A 17,596-nucleotide genomic window follows, 5' to 3' on the forward strand; every position below is an offset into this window, starting at 1 on the left:
CTGCACAGGGGCCACACAGCCCACCACCTGGACCCGGGGTTCTTACGACTCAGCCAGATGGCTAATCTGGCAGAAGCTGATATGAGATTTATATAAGTGTGTGGGTACCTTCCTCCCTGGCTAGGTACTTGGGACCATAGACAAACAACTGAAAAGAAAAAGCCTTCCCCAAACCCCAAAACCAGCCCCTCTACAAATCAAAAACACCACCAGCCCAGGACACTGGACAAATGTGTTAGAGTTTCACACTGTGAGCAAAACGACACGCCTCCCTGTGGTCAGCATCCAGGTGTGCTCTGTGTCTGTTCATGGCTATCGCTCCATGCACAATCCTCCACTGGAGGTCAGCTGAGTGTTTTCAACCGGTAGCTTGTGCAGGGACCACCTGCAGCCTTTCAGGGAAGAGCCTGGACCAAAAAACTCAGACCACCTCGACGCTTTCAGGGCCTGCAGAGACTGAAAGTGCCTCGCCTTCACACACAAGACGTAAGTTGCCTTTTTTCCCAGGTCCTCAAACTTGTCCAGCCGTGGGGTCGTGAAAGAAAGGAGTCGGCCCTCCACCTCCTGTCACTCCCCCACATTAGGAGAGACAGTCAACTGTGGAAATCTATATTCCACATCCCCCTCCCAATGGCCCGCCAGCTCACAGTTCTCCATCAAAAATGTCCTCAGGTACTCTGGAAGTGACGCACACACCTCATCAATAATATGACTCAACAACCTGGGTCTGACTTTGGTGCATTGTTGCAGGGCCCCCACGGGTGTCAGCAGATGTCCCAGCTTCACACATCCGGCCTCCTTCAGAGAAGCTCTTATGGTGGCTGAGGACAGGGTCCAGCCCGGAATGAAGCAGCTGCAAAAAAGTGGCTCCTCAAACAGCCACCGACCAGCCATAGCAGCAGGCTCTCTGGAGGCCTTCAGGATCTTCCATGCATCCAGGACGGAGGTGCAGAGAGGCAACAGGCCTGTGAGATCTGCCTCCTCCAGCCTCAGCAGAAACAGTTGCTTACTGTACCCCAGCTGTACCCCAGCTCATCCAGCTCTCCGTAGAATGAGCTTGGCTGTGTCTAGCCACCGCACACCACAGTGATTAAGCAGTCAGTCTCTGTGCGGTCTTCAGCCTAAAGGCCATCACTCAAGAGGCAATGTCCACAAGACCCTGTCCTCCCTCTTCCACTGCCAAGTATTAGGTAGGGGCTCAGATCCAGTGCTGCCCTGACCAGAAAAAGTCCACTAAGGCCCACTAAACGTCTTCAATCAGGCCTCTTGGTGGAGGTAGAACAGTCAGTCTGTGCCACAGCATCGAGGCAACCAAGTTATTGGCTATGAAAACTCGAACCCTATACGACAGCTGGGGTAGCAACCATTACCATTTAGACAACTTGGCACATACTTTCTCCATCACACCCTCCCAATTCTGCCTCTGATAAGCCTCCGTGCCTAAAAATACCCCCAACACCTTTATCCCTCTTCTCCCCCACTTCAGGCAAACTGGGTGCTGCCCTCTCTCTCCACTGCCCTACCTGTAAGGCCTCACTCTTTGCCCAGTTTACTTTTGCTGATGAAGCTTCTGATATAAACCCAGACTGTCCCGTAGTTCCTGTACACCCCCCTGATCCCTGACAAACACATTTAAACCATCCACATATGCAGAAACTATCAAAGGAAGGTTGTGTTGTGTCCCTGACAGTGAAAGCCTGTTGAGACAGCTTCCTCAGCCTACACAGCAGAGGTTCATTAGCCAGACTGTAAAGCTGCCTTGAGATGGGACAACTCCGCCTTATCTCCCTCTGCACAGGGATTGGCTGGCTCAACCTCCACCAAATACTCAGAATCACTGTGCAATAACCCCACCCATGATACAAAATGGTCACCAAAACCAAAAGCCTTAAGTGCTGAAAACAAATGGCCATGGTCCATCCTATCAAATGCTTTTTCATGATCTAAGGAGAGAATACCAATTTGAAGATCATAAAGGTTACATAGGTCAGGAATGAAATTGGGATCACGACGGCACAGTACAATGAAGCCCGAATGCACCCAACACATTGTCGAGGCCCCATCTGTAGTGATCGCTACCAGCTTATGAATGGAAATGCTGTTATCATGGCTATAACGTTTAAACTTCTTGTAAATGTCCTCACCTCTTCTCCTCCCTTTTAATGGTAAAAGGGTGAGAAAATCCTCCTTAGCAGCTGAATCCTTAAAAGACATGCAAACAAACACCATCATCTGTGCAGTGTCTGTCATATCCTGGGATTCGTCAAATGGCAGCGAAAAGCACTGACAAAGTGATAAATCCTTGAGCACTTGTTGATTCATGTTGTCCGATAACGACTCCACCCTTCTTGTCACAGTGGCTGGGCCAAGTGGCACACTTCCAATAGCATTTTTAATGTCCTCTTTGTTTTTGAATTCTTTGAATAACGTCTCGGCAGCAATGGCCATCGCCTCCTTGTACAGCTGTCCATCAGTGAACGGTTTCTTCTGTTCAGCCAGAAGATAGCTGACACGGACGGATGCCACTGTTGTAGCGTCACTTTTAGCTGCTGGTTTGGTAAAAAGTGACTGCTGTGCTTTCAATATAGACTTGAGCACATCAACTTTCCTTGAACGAAGCTCTTAGTGGGTAGGTGTCTTGGAGCTTGGGGTGGATGGTGTTGTGGTGCCGCTCCACATTACCCTTTTTTGTGAGCGCTACAGCCTGGTGACAAATCAGGCAAATCGTTTTTTTTTCTTCTTTACTATGGTGAACAGAAAATCCCGTTCCCATTCTACGTGAAAATAAGTTTTTTACTTTTTCCATTGTGCCTCCACCATTGTGTATCGTTAGCTTGATAGCTCGACAGCGTAACAGCAAGTGCCTGAGCTAGTTAAGGCTGGAGTCAGGGATGCCATTTGTCAGCCGTTAACATAGAAACTGTATTTGATTGGCCAGATACACCCCTTCCCCGCCCCTGGACCACCATCAGTACACACAGGGCTCACACAGGGTGCGTTTGAAATTAAAATAAATAATCATGAACAAATGAAAACATTTTGACATTTATGATAATTTTTTTCTGATTTTGAAAAACTTGTTACAATCAACTTGGAATGTTTCCAAGATTGACTTGTCGACCACGATCGGTGGGTTGGCGACTCCTGCCGTAGGCTGAGAGCCTATTTCCTCATCTACAACTAGTGGAGAAGGCTGTTCCTCTGACTGGCTCTGTTCTCCTCTCCCTGCCTCAGAGACATTACCAGGGGGCAGGATGTTTGCATCTGCCTCAGAGACATTACCAGGGGGCAGGATGTTAGTGTAACCGGTTATTTTCTTGCCCGGTGCGGGATTCGATACGGGGTGTACTGCGCCACAAGGCCACATCACTAACCGCTCGGCTAAAGGGTCAGACCCATTAGCTAGGGATTAACGTGTCTTATTACTAGTTTACAGTCGTCACCCTTCCCGGAAGCGCGCCCTCGTGCTTTGTTATTCCCGCGCTCTGAAGAGACTTCTGAGGATCTGCACACTTCCGGATCCCATCGCTGCCACCAATGTAACCGGTTATTTTCTTGCCCGGTGCGGGATTCGATACGGGGTGTACTGCACCACAAGGCGACATCACTAACCGCTCGGCTAAAGGGTCAGACCCGTTAGCTAGGGGCTAACGTGTCTTATTAGTAGTTTACATTAGCATCTGCCTCAGAGATATTATCAGGGGGCAGGATGGTAGCATCTGCCTCAGTGACATTATCAGGGGGCAGGATGTTAGCATCTGCCTCAGAGACATTATCAGGGGGCAGGATGTTAGCATCTGCCTCATTGACATTATCAGGGGGCAGGATGTTAGCATCTGTCTCATTGACATTGTCAGGGGGCAGGATGTTAGCATCCGCATTGTCTGCCTCTGCTTGCTGTGTATGCAGACATGCAAGCCGCTTACGGCCGACATCCCCACACTCAAAACATTTCACCTGCCCCAAACTAGCATACACCCTGTATGAGCCATTAGCATGTTTAACTCTAAAGCAAACCTCTAAACTCTGTGTCGCTGAGTCCAAACACATAAGCACCTGTCTCCTGAGTGACTGAAGCTGTTTCAGCTTCGGATATTACATCCGAGACTGACAGTTTTAGAATCACTGGCAAATTTACCAAACCTCCACAGCTCATTTCCTAACAGCTCGTTGGAGATAAACGGCAGAACACCCGACACTGTGGTTCTGGTAGAGGGAACCAACGAAGGCGAGACAGCACCAAAGATATCCCTGATAACTACACCCCTGTCAATCATCTCACTGACACGAAGCTCCTCCTTCAAAAACACCAATACAGCCTTGTTCATCCTGGAAGCAAACAGTAAATTGCCATGACCAACTAGCTCTCCTACAGCCAACAAAACCTCCTGCACTGTCACACTGGGCTCTGGTATTGCTGGTATGGTGTTGCTCCTTTATACATTTGTGATTTATTGATTTGGTAGGTCCCCCCTCGACCATTATGGTCTGGAGATGGTCTACAGATGGAGCCCTGCGGTTGGTTACAAAGGGTGACTGGGCTTTTGCTGTTAGAGCCCCCACACTATGGATCTCTCTTCCTGCTGAGCTAAGATGAACTGAGTCTTTAGCTTCTTTTAAATCTCATCTTAAAACTTTTCTTTTTATGAAAGCTTTTACAAATGTTTGATATTTGTTTTTATTTTTACTGTTTTTAATTTTACCCTTATTTGATCTTACCCTTATTCCTGCCTTGTCTGGTCTTATCTGTATTTTTTTTTTTTTTTTTTGTGAAGAACTTTGTAACATTGTTTTAGAAAGGTGCTATATAAATAAAATTATTATTATTATTATTATTATCTGGTGGGACCGTTGGATCCCGTGACGGATGGACGGAGGAATGGCGTCCTCCGAGACGCCATTCCTCCTGAAAACCACTGACTGACTGGTAAAAAGTATTGAGAAAGTTTACCTGATCAAGCACACAGGACAGATGAAGAATACAGGGGAACATCCCAAAAAATCTCATCTTCAGCCGCTTTTCTGGGGTCGGGTGGCAGTGGCAGCAAGCTAAGTAGGGCACTCCAGACGTCCCTCTCCCCAGCAATGCCCTCCAGCTCCTCCTGGGGGATCCCAAGGCGTTCCCAGGCCAGACTGGACATGTAGTCCCTCCAGCGAGGTCTGGGTCTACCCCGGGGTCTCCTCCCAGTTGGCCGTGCCCGGTAAACCTCCAAAGGAAGGAGCCCAGGAGGCATCCTAATCAGATGCCTGATCTATCTCAACTGGCTCCTTTCGATGCGAAGGAGCAGCGGCTCTACTCCAAGCTCCCTCTGGATGTCCGAGCTCCTCACCCTATCTCTAAGGCTGAGCCCAGACACCCTACGGAGGAAACTCATTTCAGCTGCTTGTATCCGCGATCTCACCCTTTCAGTCGCTACCCAAAGCTCATGACCATAGGTGAGGGTTGGAACCAAGACTGGCTAGTAAATCGAGAGCTTTGCCTTCTGGCTCAGCTCCCTCTTCACCACAACGGTCCGGTACAATGTCCGCATTACTGCTGATGCTGCACCAATCCGCCTGTCAAACTCCCGCTCCATCCTCCCCTCACTCGTGAACAAGACCCCGAGATACTTGAGCTCCTTCACTTGAGGCAACAACTCATCCCCAACCCGGAGGGAGCAATCCACCATTTTCCAGTAGAGAACCATAGCCTCAGACTTGGAGGTGCTGACTCTCATCCCGGCCATTTCACACTCATACGCAAACTGCCCCAGTGCATGCCGGAGGTCGCGTTGTGACGAAGCCAACAAAACCACATCATCTGCGAAGAGCAGAGATGCAATTCTGAGGTTCCCAAAATGGACACACTCCTCACCTTGGCTGCGCCTTGAGATCCTGTCCAGGAATATCACAAACAGAATTGGAGACAAGGGACAACCTTTTGGGATGTCCAGCCCCTCACCTGGAGAGGGGCTGGACATCCCAAAAAATACAGCACACAATTCAAACTTCGCGCCAATCTCACATTCACCACCCTCACTCACGCTGACACACCCAACCTCCCAGCATGCAGTGCAGAGAGAGAGGGAGGGAGAGAGAGAGAGAGAGAGAGAGAGCTTAAACAGAGAAGGAGAGAGTGGCAAAGATGAACAAAACAACTAATTTAGCAGAACAAAGATTTTATAAAGGCATTTATTTTAATCTAACATCAGCCTGTTTCAGTTTGACTGAGCTCTCATACCTGTGTGTGTGTGCATGTGTGTATGTGTAAGTCTCTGAGGCTTCTTACAGTCAACTCATCAGTCTTTAGAGGCAGTGTTTTGGATGTGGTTTGGATGTCAGTGGTTTGGAGGTCAGTGGTTCGGATGTGGTTTGGATGTCAGTGGTTTGGATGTGGTTTGTAGGTGAAGTAAACTCACCATTGATTCTGGAGGTTCTTGGTGGCAGAACGTCATCTTCGTTACTCTGTACCTGAGCACACAACCAGAGAAACAACATCACACACAACAGTGTTACAACACACAACCCAACGCTGCCTCTGAGTTAACTAAAGAAATTATTATTATTATTAAAAAATACCTCCTCCATCTCAAAGGAGTCCTTGGTCTCCGTCCTGAGCTGGGCCAGCTGTGGGTTGGACAGCAGAACCAGAGGAGCTCCCTCCAGGATGGAGGTCCACTGCTGCTCCTCCTCTCCATTTTCTGGACTGCTGTGCTGGGCAGTCTGATTGGTTGATTTCAGGTCAGCTGTCTCTGGTGGCGACTCTCCATTGGCTGTTGGTCCTGAGACGTTTGGTTCCAGGCTGTCAGCAGGACAGAGATGACCAGGTGGTTAGCTCACAGCTAGCCATGTCTGATATGTTCAGTGGGGAATGCTAATAAAGATAACATGTTAGTCATCTTTACAGCAGAGGGATACCGTCAATGCCCTCTGGGCCTCAGAGACAATCAGCATCTAAACAAAATGTTTCTCAGGAAGTACACTTTTCAGACCTGCCTATCCAGTTTGTGTTGGAATGTGAAGGGTTAAATGAAAGAAGAACGTTTGTCTCCCAGAATTTTGCTGCCTCTGCATTTGCTGGGATGGTTTCAGCTCGGTGATTGATGGTCCAGCTATAATTTTACAGAGGTTCAAGCAATAGCGAGTAATTTCAAACGACAGTAAAACTGACCAATCATATCTTCCCTCTAACTGGGTCGGTTTTATTATCGCTAACTTTATGACAAGTTCCACTCACTGCAGGGGATATGAATCAAAAGCTAGTGAAAAACAAAAACAAAACACGGATGAACTAGCTAGCTAGCCTGTTGGTTCACGATGGAAGCCACACATAACGTTACCGCTAATGAGAAGGATATCATTGCGAATTTAATAGCCACACTGTTTTAAGATTATCTTTTCATAAAAAGAGTTCGGGCAGCGCGGTGGCCCAGTGGTTAGAGCTGTTTCTCACAGCACGAAGATCCTGGGTTTGACCCCCAGGCCATCCCAGGTCCTTTCTGTGAGGAGCTTGCATGTTCTCCTCATGGCTTTCCTCCGGTTTCCTCCGACCATCAAAAAGACATGCCTGTTAGGCTTAATATTCCTGCCTGTGCCCCTGAGCAAGGCAGTGGAAAGAAGAAGTGGACTTAGTCCCCGGGAGCTGCAGCTAACCTCTGCTCCTATACAATAGGATGGTTCAATGCAGAGACAACGTTGACTCTAACTGAACAACTACAATGATAAAATAAAGTGGCTTTCTTTCTTCTTTCTAAATCACCAAGGAAGACCTACAAAGAGGGTAGGTTATTAAATACCTACACAGAGGGTAGGTTATTAAAGACCTACACAGAAGGTAGGTTATTAAAGACCTACACAGAGGGTGCTTATTAAGGACCTACAAAGAGGGTAGGTTATTAAAGACTTACACAAAGGGTAGCTTATTAAAGACCTAAAAAGACGGTAGCTTATTAAAGACCTTCACAGAGCATAGGTTATTAAAGACGTACACAGAGGGTAGCTTATTAAAGACCTACATAGAGGGTTGCTTATTAAGGACCTACACAGAGGGTAGCTTATTAAAGACCTACACAGAGGGTAGCATATTAAAGAACTACACAGAGGGTAGGTCATTAAAGCCCTACACAGAGGGTTGCTTATTAAGGACCTCCACAGAGGGTTGCTTATTAAAGACCTACACAAAGTGTTGCTTATTAAGGACCTACACAGACGGTAGGTTATTAAAGAACTACACAGAGGGTAGGTCATTAAAGACCTACAGAGAAGGTAGGTTATTAAAGACCTACACAGAGGATAGCTTATTAAGGACCTACACAGAGGGTAGGTTATTAAAGGCCTACACAGAGGGTTGCTTATGAAGGACCTACACAGAGGGTTGGTTATTAAAGACCTACACAGAGGGTTGCTTATGAAGGACCTACACAGAAGGTTGGTTATTAAAGACCTACACAGAGGGTAGCTTATTAAAGACCTACACAGAGGGTAGCTTATTAAAGACCTACACAGAGGATAGCATATTAAAGACCTACACAGAGGGTAGGTTATTAAAGACCTACACAGAGGGTTGCTTATTAAAGAACGACACAGAGGGTAGCTTATTAAAGACCTACACAGAGGATAGCATATTAAAGACCTACACAGAGGGTAGCTTATTAAAGACCTACACAGAGGGTAGCTTATTAAAGAACGACACAGAGGGTAGCTTATTAAAGACCTACACAGAGGGTTGGTTATTAAAGATCTACACAGAGGGTAGCTTATTAAAGATCTACACAGACGGTAGTTATTAAAGACCTACAAAGAGGGTAGCTTATTAAAGATCTACACAGACGGTAGTTATTAAAGACCTACACAGAGGGTTGGTTATTAAAGACCTACACAGAGGGTTGGTTATTAAAGATCTACACAGACGGTAGTTATCAAAGACCTACACAGAGGGTAGCTTATTAAAGATCTACACAGACGGTAGTTATTAAAGACCTACACAGGGGGTAGGTTATTAAAGACCTACACAGAGGATAGCTTATTAAAGACCTACACAGAGGGTAGCTTATTAAAGATCTACACAGACGGTTGCTTATGAAGGACCTACACAGAGGGTAGGTTATTAAAGACCTACACAGAGGATAGCTTATTAAAGATCTACACAGAGGGTAGCTTATTAAAGATCTACACAGAGGGTTGGTTATTAAAGACCTACACAGAGGGTTGGTTATTAAAGACCTACACAGAGGATAGCTTATTAAAGATCTACACAGAGGGTAGCTTATTAAAGACCTACACAGAGGATAGCTTATTAAAGACCTACACAGAGGGTAGCTTATTAAAGATCTACACAGAGGGTTGGTTATTAAAGACCTACACAGAGGGTAGGTTATTAAAGACCTACACAGAGGATAGCTTATTAAAGATCTACACAGAGGGTAGCTTATTAAAGATCTACACAGAGGATAGCTTATTAAAGACCTACACAGAGGGTAGCTTATTAAAGATCTACACAGAGGGTTGGTTATTAAAGATCTACACAGAGGGTTGGTTATTAAAGAACTACACAGAGGGTAGCTTATTAAAGACCTACACAGAGGGTTGGTTATTAAAGACCTACACAGAGGATAGCTTATTAAAGACCTACACAGAGGATAGCTTATTAAAGACCTACACAGAGGATAGCTTATTAAAGACCTACACAGAGGATAGCTTATTAAAGACCTACACAGAGGATAGCTTATTAAAGACCTACACAGAGGGTAGCTTATTAAAGATCTACACAGAGGGTAGCTTATTAAAGACCTACACAGACGGTAGTTATTAAAGACCTACACAGAGGGTAGCTTATTAAAGATCTACACAGACGGTAGTTATTAAAGACCTACACAGAGGGTTGCTTATTAAGGACGTACAGAGAGGGTTGCTTATGAAGGACCTACACAGAGGGTTGGTTATTAAAGACCTACACAGAGGGTTGGTTATTAAAGACCTACACAGAGGGTTGGTTATTAAAGACCTACACAGAGGGTTGCTTATGAAGGACCTACACAGAGGGTTGGTTATTAAAGACCTACACAGAGGGTAGCTTATTAAAGACCTACACAGAGGGTTGGTTATTAAAGAACTACACAGAGGGTTGGTTATTAAAGACCTACACAGAGGGTGGCTTATTAAAGACCTACACAGAGGGTTGGTTATTAAAGACCTACACAGAGGGAAGCTTATTAAAGACCTACACAGAGGGTTGGTTATTAAAGAACTACACAGAGGGGGGCTTATTAAAGACCTACACAGAGGGTGGCTTATTAAAGACCTACACAGAGGGTAGCTTATTAAAGAACTACACAGAGGATAGCTTATTAAAGACCTACACAGAGGGTTGGTTATTAAAGACCTACACAGAGGGTAGCTTATTAAAGTCTCACAGGCTGCTGTGTTACCATGGCTGCCACTGTTAAGTATTTGTTAAGGTTTATTTGGGAAAACGGTCATTAGGCAGATTTACCGGTCAGTCTGTCTGTTTGTGGTGGTGGGTTCCCAGAATGCCATGATCGCTGTCCATGGTCCTGAAGCTTGTGTTGCTCATGGCTGCTTGGCTGTGTGCATGCTGTCATGATGTGTGTCCTTATATGAAGTTGTGTTGGTTGTGTGTGGTAGGAGGGGGTGGCTATCATGCGTTCTGCACCCCGGCCTGTTGTTACCATATTATGCTGCAGTGCACACACAGCTTGTGTGATGATTATTTGTCAGGAGGATTTGCATTTTGTGTAGAAATAAACTCTGTCTCTCTCTCTCCCTCTCTATCTCTCTCTCTCTTTCTCTCTGTCTGTCTGTCTGTCTCTCTCTCACTCTGGCTCTCTGTCTCTGTCTCTCTGTCTGTCCCTCTCTCGCTCTCTCACTCTCTCTATCTGTCTGTCCGTCGCTCTCTGTCTCTCCATGTGCTTGCTCGCTGCATTACTAAGACTGAACTAGCATCTTAGTTTTTGTTGCAGAGTTGGACTTGTCATAGGTAACCTTCTTTTGGGAGAATTTTCCCGCTTTTCTCCCCAGTTGTACCCGTCCAATTACCCCACTCTTCCGAGCCATCCCGGTCGCTGCTCCACCCCCTCTGCTGATCCGGAGAGGGCTGCAGACTACCACATGCCTCATCCTATACATGTGGAGTCACCAGCTGCTTCTTTTCACCTGACAGTGAGGATTTTCACCAGGGGAATGTTGTGCGTGGGAGGATCACGCTATTCCCCCCAGTTAACCCCTCCCCCCTGAACAGGCGCCCCGACCAACAAGAGGAGGCGCTAGTGCAGTGACCAGGACACATACCCACATCCGACTTCCCACCTGCAGACATGGCCAATTGTGTCTGTAGGCATGCCCAATGAAACTGGAGGCAACATGTGGAGTCAAACTGGCGATCTCCATGTTGGTAGGCAACGGAATAGGCCACTACACTACCCAGATGCCCATCATAGGTAACTTCTGCAGTCTTATAGCAGAAGACACAGTAAGCTAGCCTGTCATAGGTAGCTTCTATAGTACTACAGGAGAGGACACAGTAAGCTAGCCCGTCATAGGTAACTTCTGCAGTACTACAGGAGAGGACACAGTAAGCTAGTCTGTCATAGGTATCTTCTGCAGTACTACAGGGGCGGACATAGTAAGCTAGCCTGTCATAGGTAACTTCTGCAGTACTACAGGAGAGGACACAGTAAGCTAGCCCATCATAGGTAACTTCTGCAGTACTACAGGGGCGGACACAGTAAGCTAGCCTGCCATAGGTAAGTTCTGCAGTACTACAGGAGAGGACACAGTAAGCTAGCCTGTCATGGGTAACTTCTGCAGTACTACAGGGGAGGACACAGTAAGCTAGCCCGTCATAGGTAACTTCTGCAGTACTACAGGAGAGGACACAGTAAGCTAGCCTGCCATAGGTAAGTTCTGCAGTACTACAGGGGAGGACACAGTAAGCTAGCCCGCCATAGGTAACTTCTGCAGTACTACAGGGGAGGACATAGTAAGCTAGCCTGTCATAGGTATCTTCTGCAGTACTACCCAGATGCCCATCATACGTACCTTCTGCAGTCTTATAGCAGAAGACACAGTAAGCTAGCCTGTCATAGGTAACTTCTATAGTACTACAGGAGAGGACACAGTAAGCTAGCCCGTCATAGGCAACTTCTGCAGTACTACAGGAGAGGACACAGTAAGCTAGTCTGTCATAGGTATCTTCTGCAGTACTACAGGGGCGGACACAGTAAGCTAGCCTGCCATAGGTAAGTTCTGCAGTACTACAGGAGAGGACACAGTAAGCTAGCCCGTCATGGGTAACTTCTGCAGTACTACAGGGGAGGACACAGTAAGCTAGCCCGTCATAGGTAACTTCTGCAGTACTACAGGAGAGGACACAGTAAGCTAGCCTGCCATAGGTAACTTCTGCAGTACTACAGGGGAGGACACAGTAAGCTAGCCCGCCATAGGTAACTTCTGCAGTACTACAGGGGAGGACATAGTAAGCTAGCCCATCATAGGTAACTTCTGCAGTACTACAGGGGAGGACACAGTAAGCTAGCCTGCTATAGGTAACTTCTTCACTACTACAGGAGAGGACACAGTAAGCCAGCCCGTCATAGGTAACTTCTGCAGTACTACAGGGGAAGACACAGTAAGCTAGCCTGCCATAGGTAACTTCTGCAGTACTACAGGAGAGGACACAGTAAGCTAGCCCGTCATAGGTAACTTCTGCAGTAGCACAGGGGAAGACACAGTAAGCTAGCCTGCCATAGGTAACTTCTGCAGTACTACAGGAGAGGACACAGTAAGCTAGCCCGTCATAGGTAACTTCTGCAGTAATACAGGGGAGGACACAGTAAGCTAGCCTGCCATAGGTAACTTCTGCAGTACTACAGGAGAGGACACAGTAAGCTAGCCCATCATAGGTAACTTCTGCAGTACTACAGGGGAGGACACATTAAGCTAGCCCGTCATAGGTAACTTCTGCAGTACTACAGGAGAGGACCCAGTAAGCTAGCCTGGTAGTTGCTTTGTTTTCCCGATGAGGGAAAAGATTCAAGTTCAAGTTTCACTTTATTATTATATGGATATGAAAGTACCATGTATCTTCAAATGCAATAAACTGCCTGTGTTGTGGCTCTCTCTGCCCTTAAGATACATGTCAGCATTATATACATTATATATATATAATTATATATAACTTAAAATTATATAGGTTAGCATTATATACATATTATATGTCAGCAAATAATAAATGATAACAAAAACAAACAAGAAATTCCACAAGATACCAAGTCAGTGAAGTTGTAAGGTGCCTACTATTCATTACTGTCACCACTTGCAGTCCCAGGGCCAGGGTTTGAGTCACGGTTGCCTAACAACCAGGGGAGCTGCAGGATGTATGTTGCTGAACATTTTCATTGTGTTTTCAGTACCTGTCTGTCTGTCTTTCCGTCTCCTCCATCAGATGTGACGGCCTGTTGGTCTCCTCGGTAACAGTTGCCAGGGAGTGTTTGTCTTTCTTCCGCAGGGCTTTTTGTTTGGCAGGAAGACCCTGCTGGTCAGGGCCGGTACTGCAGCGCTCTTCATCATCACAGGACACTGAGAATGAGGAGTGTGCGTGACCTTCGGCAGCTGTGTTTTCAGTAGCTGGTTTGTCGGTACTGGGGGACCCTGCAGTACTGCTCAGCAGGTTGTGTTTGGTGATAGTCTTTTTCAGGATCTTTGCAGCGTTCATAGCAGAGTTATTTCTCTTCAGAGGAGAGGGCAAAGCCTCCTCCTCCCCTCCTCCTCCTCCTCCTGGGAACAGAAAACAAACAGAAGTCAGACTGCTAGTAGTGGAACAACGACGAGTTCAGCAGCTGTGCGGATTGAGACCCGCGTGTCTCTTGCATTCAGTGAGACAGCCAGTTGTCCTGTCCAGAAACTGGTCTGGTTTCAGGACCTTCACCATCAAACCTGAACCTACAAGACATGGTGGAAATTCAGAGCCACACTTAAAGTTAATGATCATTTGATTAATTTGTGGGCAGCTTAGAGAACAGTCGAGTGGAGAAAAGAGTTCAGTTGTTCTGATATAGCTGGGCTATACAGATAAACCGGACAGGGCTGGACTTATCTTCTCCGGCTTTACCTTTTGACATGGAGGATAGTGGGCTCATCAGGGGAGGTCCTCTACCTTTGACATGGATGATAGTGGGCTCATCAGGGGAGTTGCTGTACCTTTGACATGGATGATAGTGGGCTCATCAGGGGAGGTCCTCTACCTTTGACATGGATGATAGTGGGCTCATCAGGGGAGGTCCTCTACCTTTGACATGAATGATAGTGGGCTCATCAGGGGAGGTCCTCTACCATTGACATGAATGAAAGTGGGCTCATCAGGGGCGGTCCTCTACCTTTGACATGAATGAAAGTGGGCTCATCAGGGGTGGTCCTCTACCTTTGACATGAATGATAGTGGGCTCATCAGGGGTGGTCCTCTACCTTTGACTTGGATGATAATGGGCTCATCAGGGGTGGTCCTCTACCTTTGACTTGGATGATAGTGGGCTCATCAGGGGTGGTCCTCTACCTTTGACATGGATGATAGTGGGCTCATCAGGGGAGGTCCTCTACCTTTGACTTGGATGATAGTGGGCTCATCAGGGGAGGTCCTCAATCTTTGACGTGGATGATAGTGGGCTCATCAGGGGAGGTCCTCTACCTTTGAATTGAATGATAGTGGGCTCATCAGGGGAGGTCCTCCAACTTTGACATGGATGATAGTGGGCTCATCAGGGGAGGTCCTCTACCTTTGACTTGGATGATAATGGGCTCATCAGGGGTGGTCCTCTACCTTTGACTTGGATGATAGTGGGCTCATCAGGGGTGGTCCTCTACCTTTGACATGGATGATAGCGGGCTCATCAGGAGTGGTCCTCTACCTTTGACATGAATGATAGTGGGCTCGTCAGGGGAGGTGCTGTACCTTTGACTTGAATGATAATGGGCTCATCAGGGGAGGCTCCTCAACCTTTGACATGAATGATAGTGGGCTCATCAGGGGTGCTCCTCTATCTTTGACATGGATGATAGTGGGCTCATCAGGGGAGGTCCTCTACCTTTGAATTGAATGATAGTGGGCTCATCAGGGGAGGTCCTCTACCTTTGACATGGATGATAGTGGGCTCATCAGGGGAGGTCCTCTACCTTTGAATTGAATGATAGTGGGCTCATCAGGGGAGGTCCTCTACCTTTGACATGGATGATAGCAGGCTCATCAGGGGCGGTCCTCTACCTTTTTTCCCCCCTTTTTTCCAATTTTCTCCCCAATTTGTATCCGGCCAATTACCCAGCTCCTCTTGAGCCGTCCCGTTCGCTGCTCCACCTCCTCTCCGCCGATCCAGGGGCGCCCCGACCGACCAGAGGAGGCGCCAGTGCAGCGACCAGGACACATACCCACATCCGACTTCCCACCCGCAGACACGGCCAATTGTGCCTGTAGGGATGCCCGACCAAGCCGGAGGTAACACGGGGATTCGACCCGGCGATCCCGCGTTGGTAGGCAACGGAATAGACCGCTACGCTACTCGGGCGCTGCGGTCCTCTACCTTTAACTTAAATGAGGGTGGTCTCATCAGGGAAGGTCCTCTACCTTTGACATGGATGATAGTGGGCTCATCAGGAGAGGTTCTCTATCTTTAATATGGATGATAGTGGGCTCATCAGGGGAGGTCCTCTACCTTTGACATGGATGATAGTGGTCTCATCAGGGAAGGTCCTCTACCTTTGACATGGATGATAGTGGGCTCATCAGGGGAGGTCCTCTACCTTTGACATGGATGATAGTGGGCTCATCAGGGGAGGTCCTCTACCTTTGACATGGATGATAGTGGTCTCATCAGGGAAGGTCCTCTACCTTTGACATGGATGATAGTGGGCTCATCAGGGGAGGTCTCTACCTTTAACTTGAATGATAGCGGGCTCATCAGGAGAGGTTCTCTACCTTTGACATGGATGATAGTGGGCTCATCAGGGGAGGTACTCTATATTCGACATGAATGATAGTGGGCTCATCAGGGGAGGTTCTCTACCTTTGACATGGATGATAGTGGGCTCATCAGGAGAGGTTCTCTACCTTTGACATGGAGGATAGTGGGCTCATCAGGGCATGTCCTCTAGTTTTGACATGGATGATAGTGGGCTCATCAGGGGAGGTTCTCTACCTTTGACATGGATGATAGTGAGCTCATCAGGGGAGGTACTCTATATTCGACATGAATGATAGTGGGCTCATCAGGGGAGGTTCTCTACCTTTGACATGGATGATAGTGGGCTCATCAGAGGAGGTCCTCTACCTTTGACATGAATGATAGTGGGCTCATCAGGGGAGGTCCTCTACCCTTGACATGAATGATAGTGGGCTCATCAGATGAGGCCCTCTACCTTTGACATGGATGATAGTGGGCTCATCAGGGGAGGTCCTCCATCTTTGACTTGGATGATAGTGGGCTCATCAGGGGTGGTCCTCAACCTTTGACATGGATGATAGTGGGCTCATCAGGGGAGGTCCTCTACCTTTGACATAGATGATAGCGGCCTCATCAGGGCAGGTCCTCTACCTTTGACATGGATGATAGTGGGCTCATCAGGGGAGGTCCTCTACCTTTGACATGGATGATAGTGGGCTCATCAGGGCATGTCCTCTAGTTTTGACATGGATGATAGTGGGCTCATCAGGGGATGTCCTCTATCTTTGACATGGATGATACTGGGCTCATCAGAGGAGGTCCTCTACCTTTGACATGAATGATAGTGGGCTCATCAGGGGAGGTCCTCTACCTTTGACATGAATGATAGTGGGCTCATCAGGGGAGGTCCTCTCATTTGACATGGATGATAGTGGGCTCATCAGGGGAGGTCCTCCATCTTTGACTTGGATGATAGTGGGCTCATCAGGGTTGGTCCTCAACCTTTGACATGGATGATAGTGGGCTCATCAGGGGAGGTCCTCTACCTTTGACATGGAGGATAGTGGGCTCATCAGGGGAGGTCCTCTACCTTTGACATGGAGGATAGTGGGCTCATTAGAGGAGGTCCTCTACCTTTGACATGGAGGATAGTGGGCTCATCAGGGGAGGTCCTCTACCTTTGACATGGAGGATAGTGGGCTCATCAGAGGAGGTCCTCTACCTTTGACATGGAGGATAGTGGGCTCATCAGAGGAGGTCCTCTACCTTTGACATGGATGATACTGGGCTCATCAGAGGAGGTTCTCTACCTTTGACATGGATGATAGTGGGCTCATCAGGGGAGGTTCTCTACCTTTGACATGGATGATAGTGGGCTCATCAGGGGAGGTCCTCTACCTTTGACATGAATGATAGTGGGCTCATCAGGGGAGGTCCTCTACCTTTGACATGGAGGATACTGGGCTCATCAGGGGAGGTCCTCTACCTTTGACATGGAGGATAGTGGGCTCATCAGGGGAGGTTCTCTACCTTTGACATGGATGATACTGGGCTCATCAGAGGATGTCCTCTATCTTTGACATGGATGATAGTGGGCTCATCAGGGGAGGTCCTCTACCTTTGACATGAATGATAGTGGGCTCATCAGGGGAGGTTCTCTACCTTTGACA

General features: G+C 47.5%; 1 protein-coding gene across 1 annotated transcript in view; it reads right to left on the bottom strand.

Annotated features, from left to right (window-relative positions):
* Nucleotides 1-17,596, bottom strand: part of itprid2 (ITPR interacting domain containing 2) — a 125,250-nt gene that overhangs the window by 38,404 nt on the left and 69,250 nt on the right. The window contains exons 13-15 of the mRNA XM_056288975.1: nt 13,410-13,773; nt 6,559-6,781; nt 6,399-6,450 (exon numbers count right to left, since the gene is read on the bottom strand). Of these exons, the coding sequence (XP_056144950.1) occupies nt 6,399-6,450; nt 6,559-6,781; nt 13,410-13,773 (639 nt within the window). The remainder of the gene's footprint in view (nt 1-6,398; nt 6,451-6,558; nt 6,782-13,409; nt 13,774-17,596) is intronic.

This window comes from Lampris incognitus, chromosome 11, assembly GCF_029633865.1.
Source record: "Lampris incognitus isolate fLamInc1 chromosome 11, fLamInc1.hap2, whole genome shotgun sequence".
Classification (NCBI taxonomy): domain Eukaryota; kingdom Metazoa; phylum Chordata; class Actinopteri; order Lampriformes; family Lampridae; genus Lampris; species Lampris incognitus.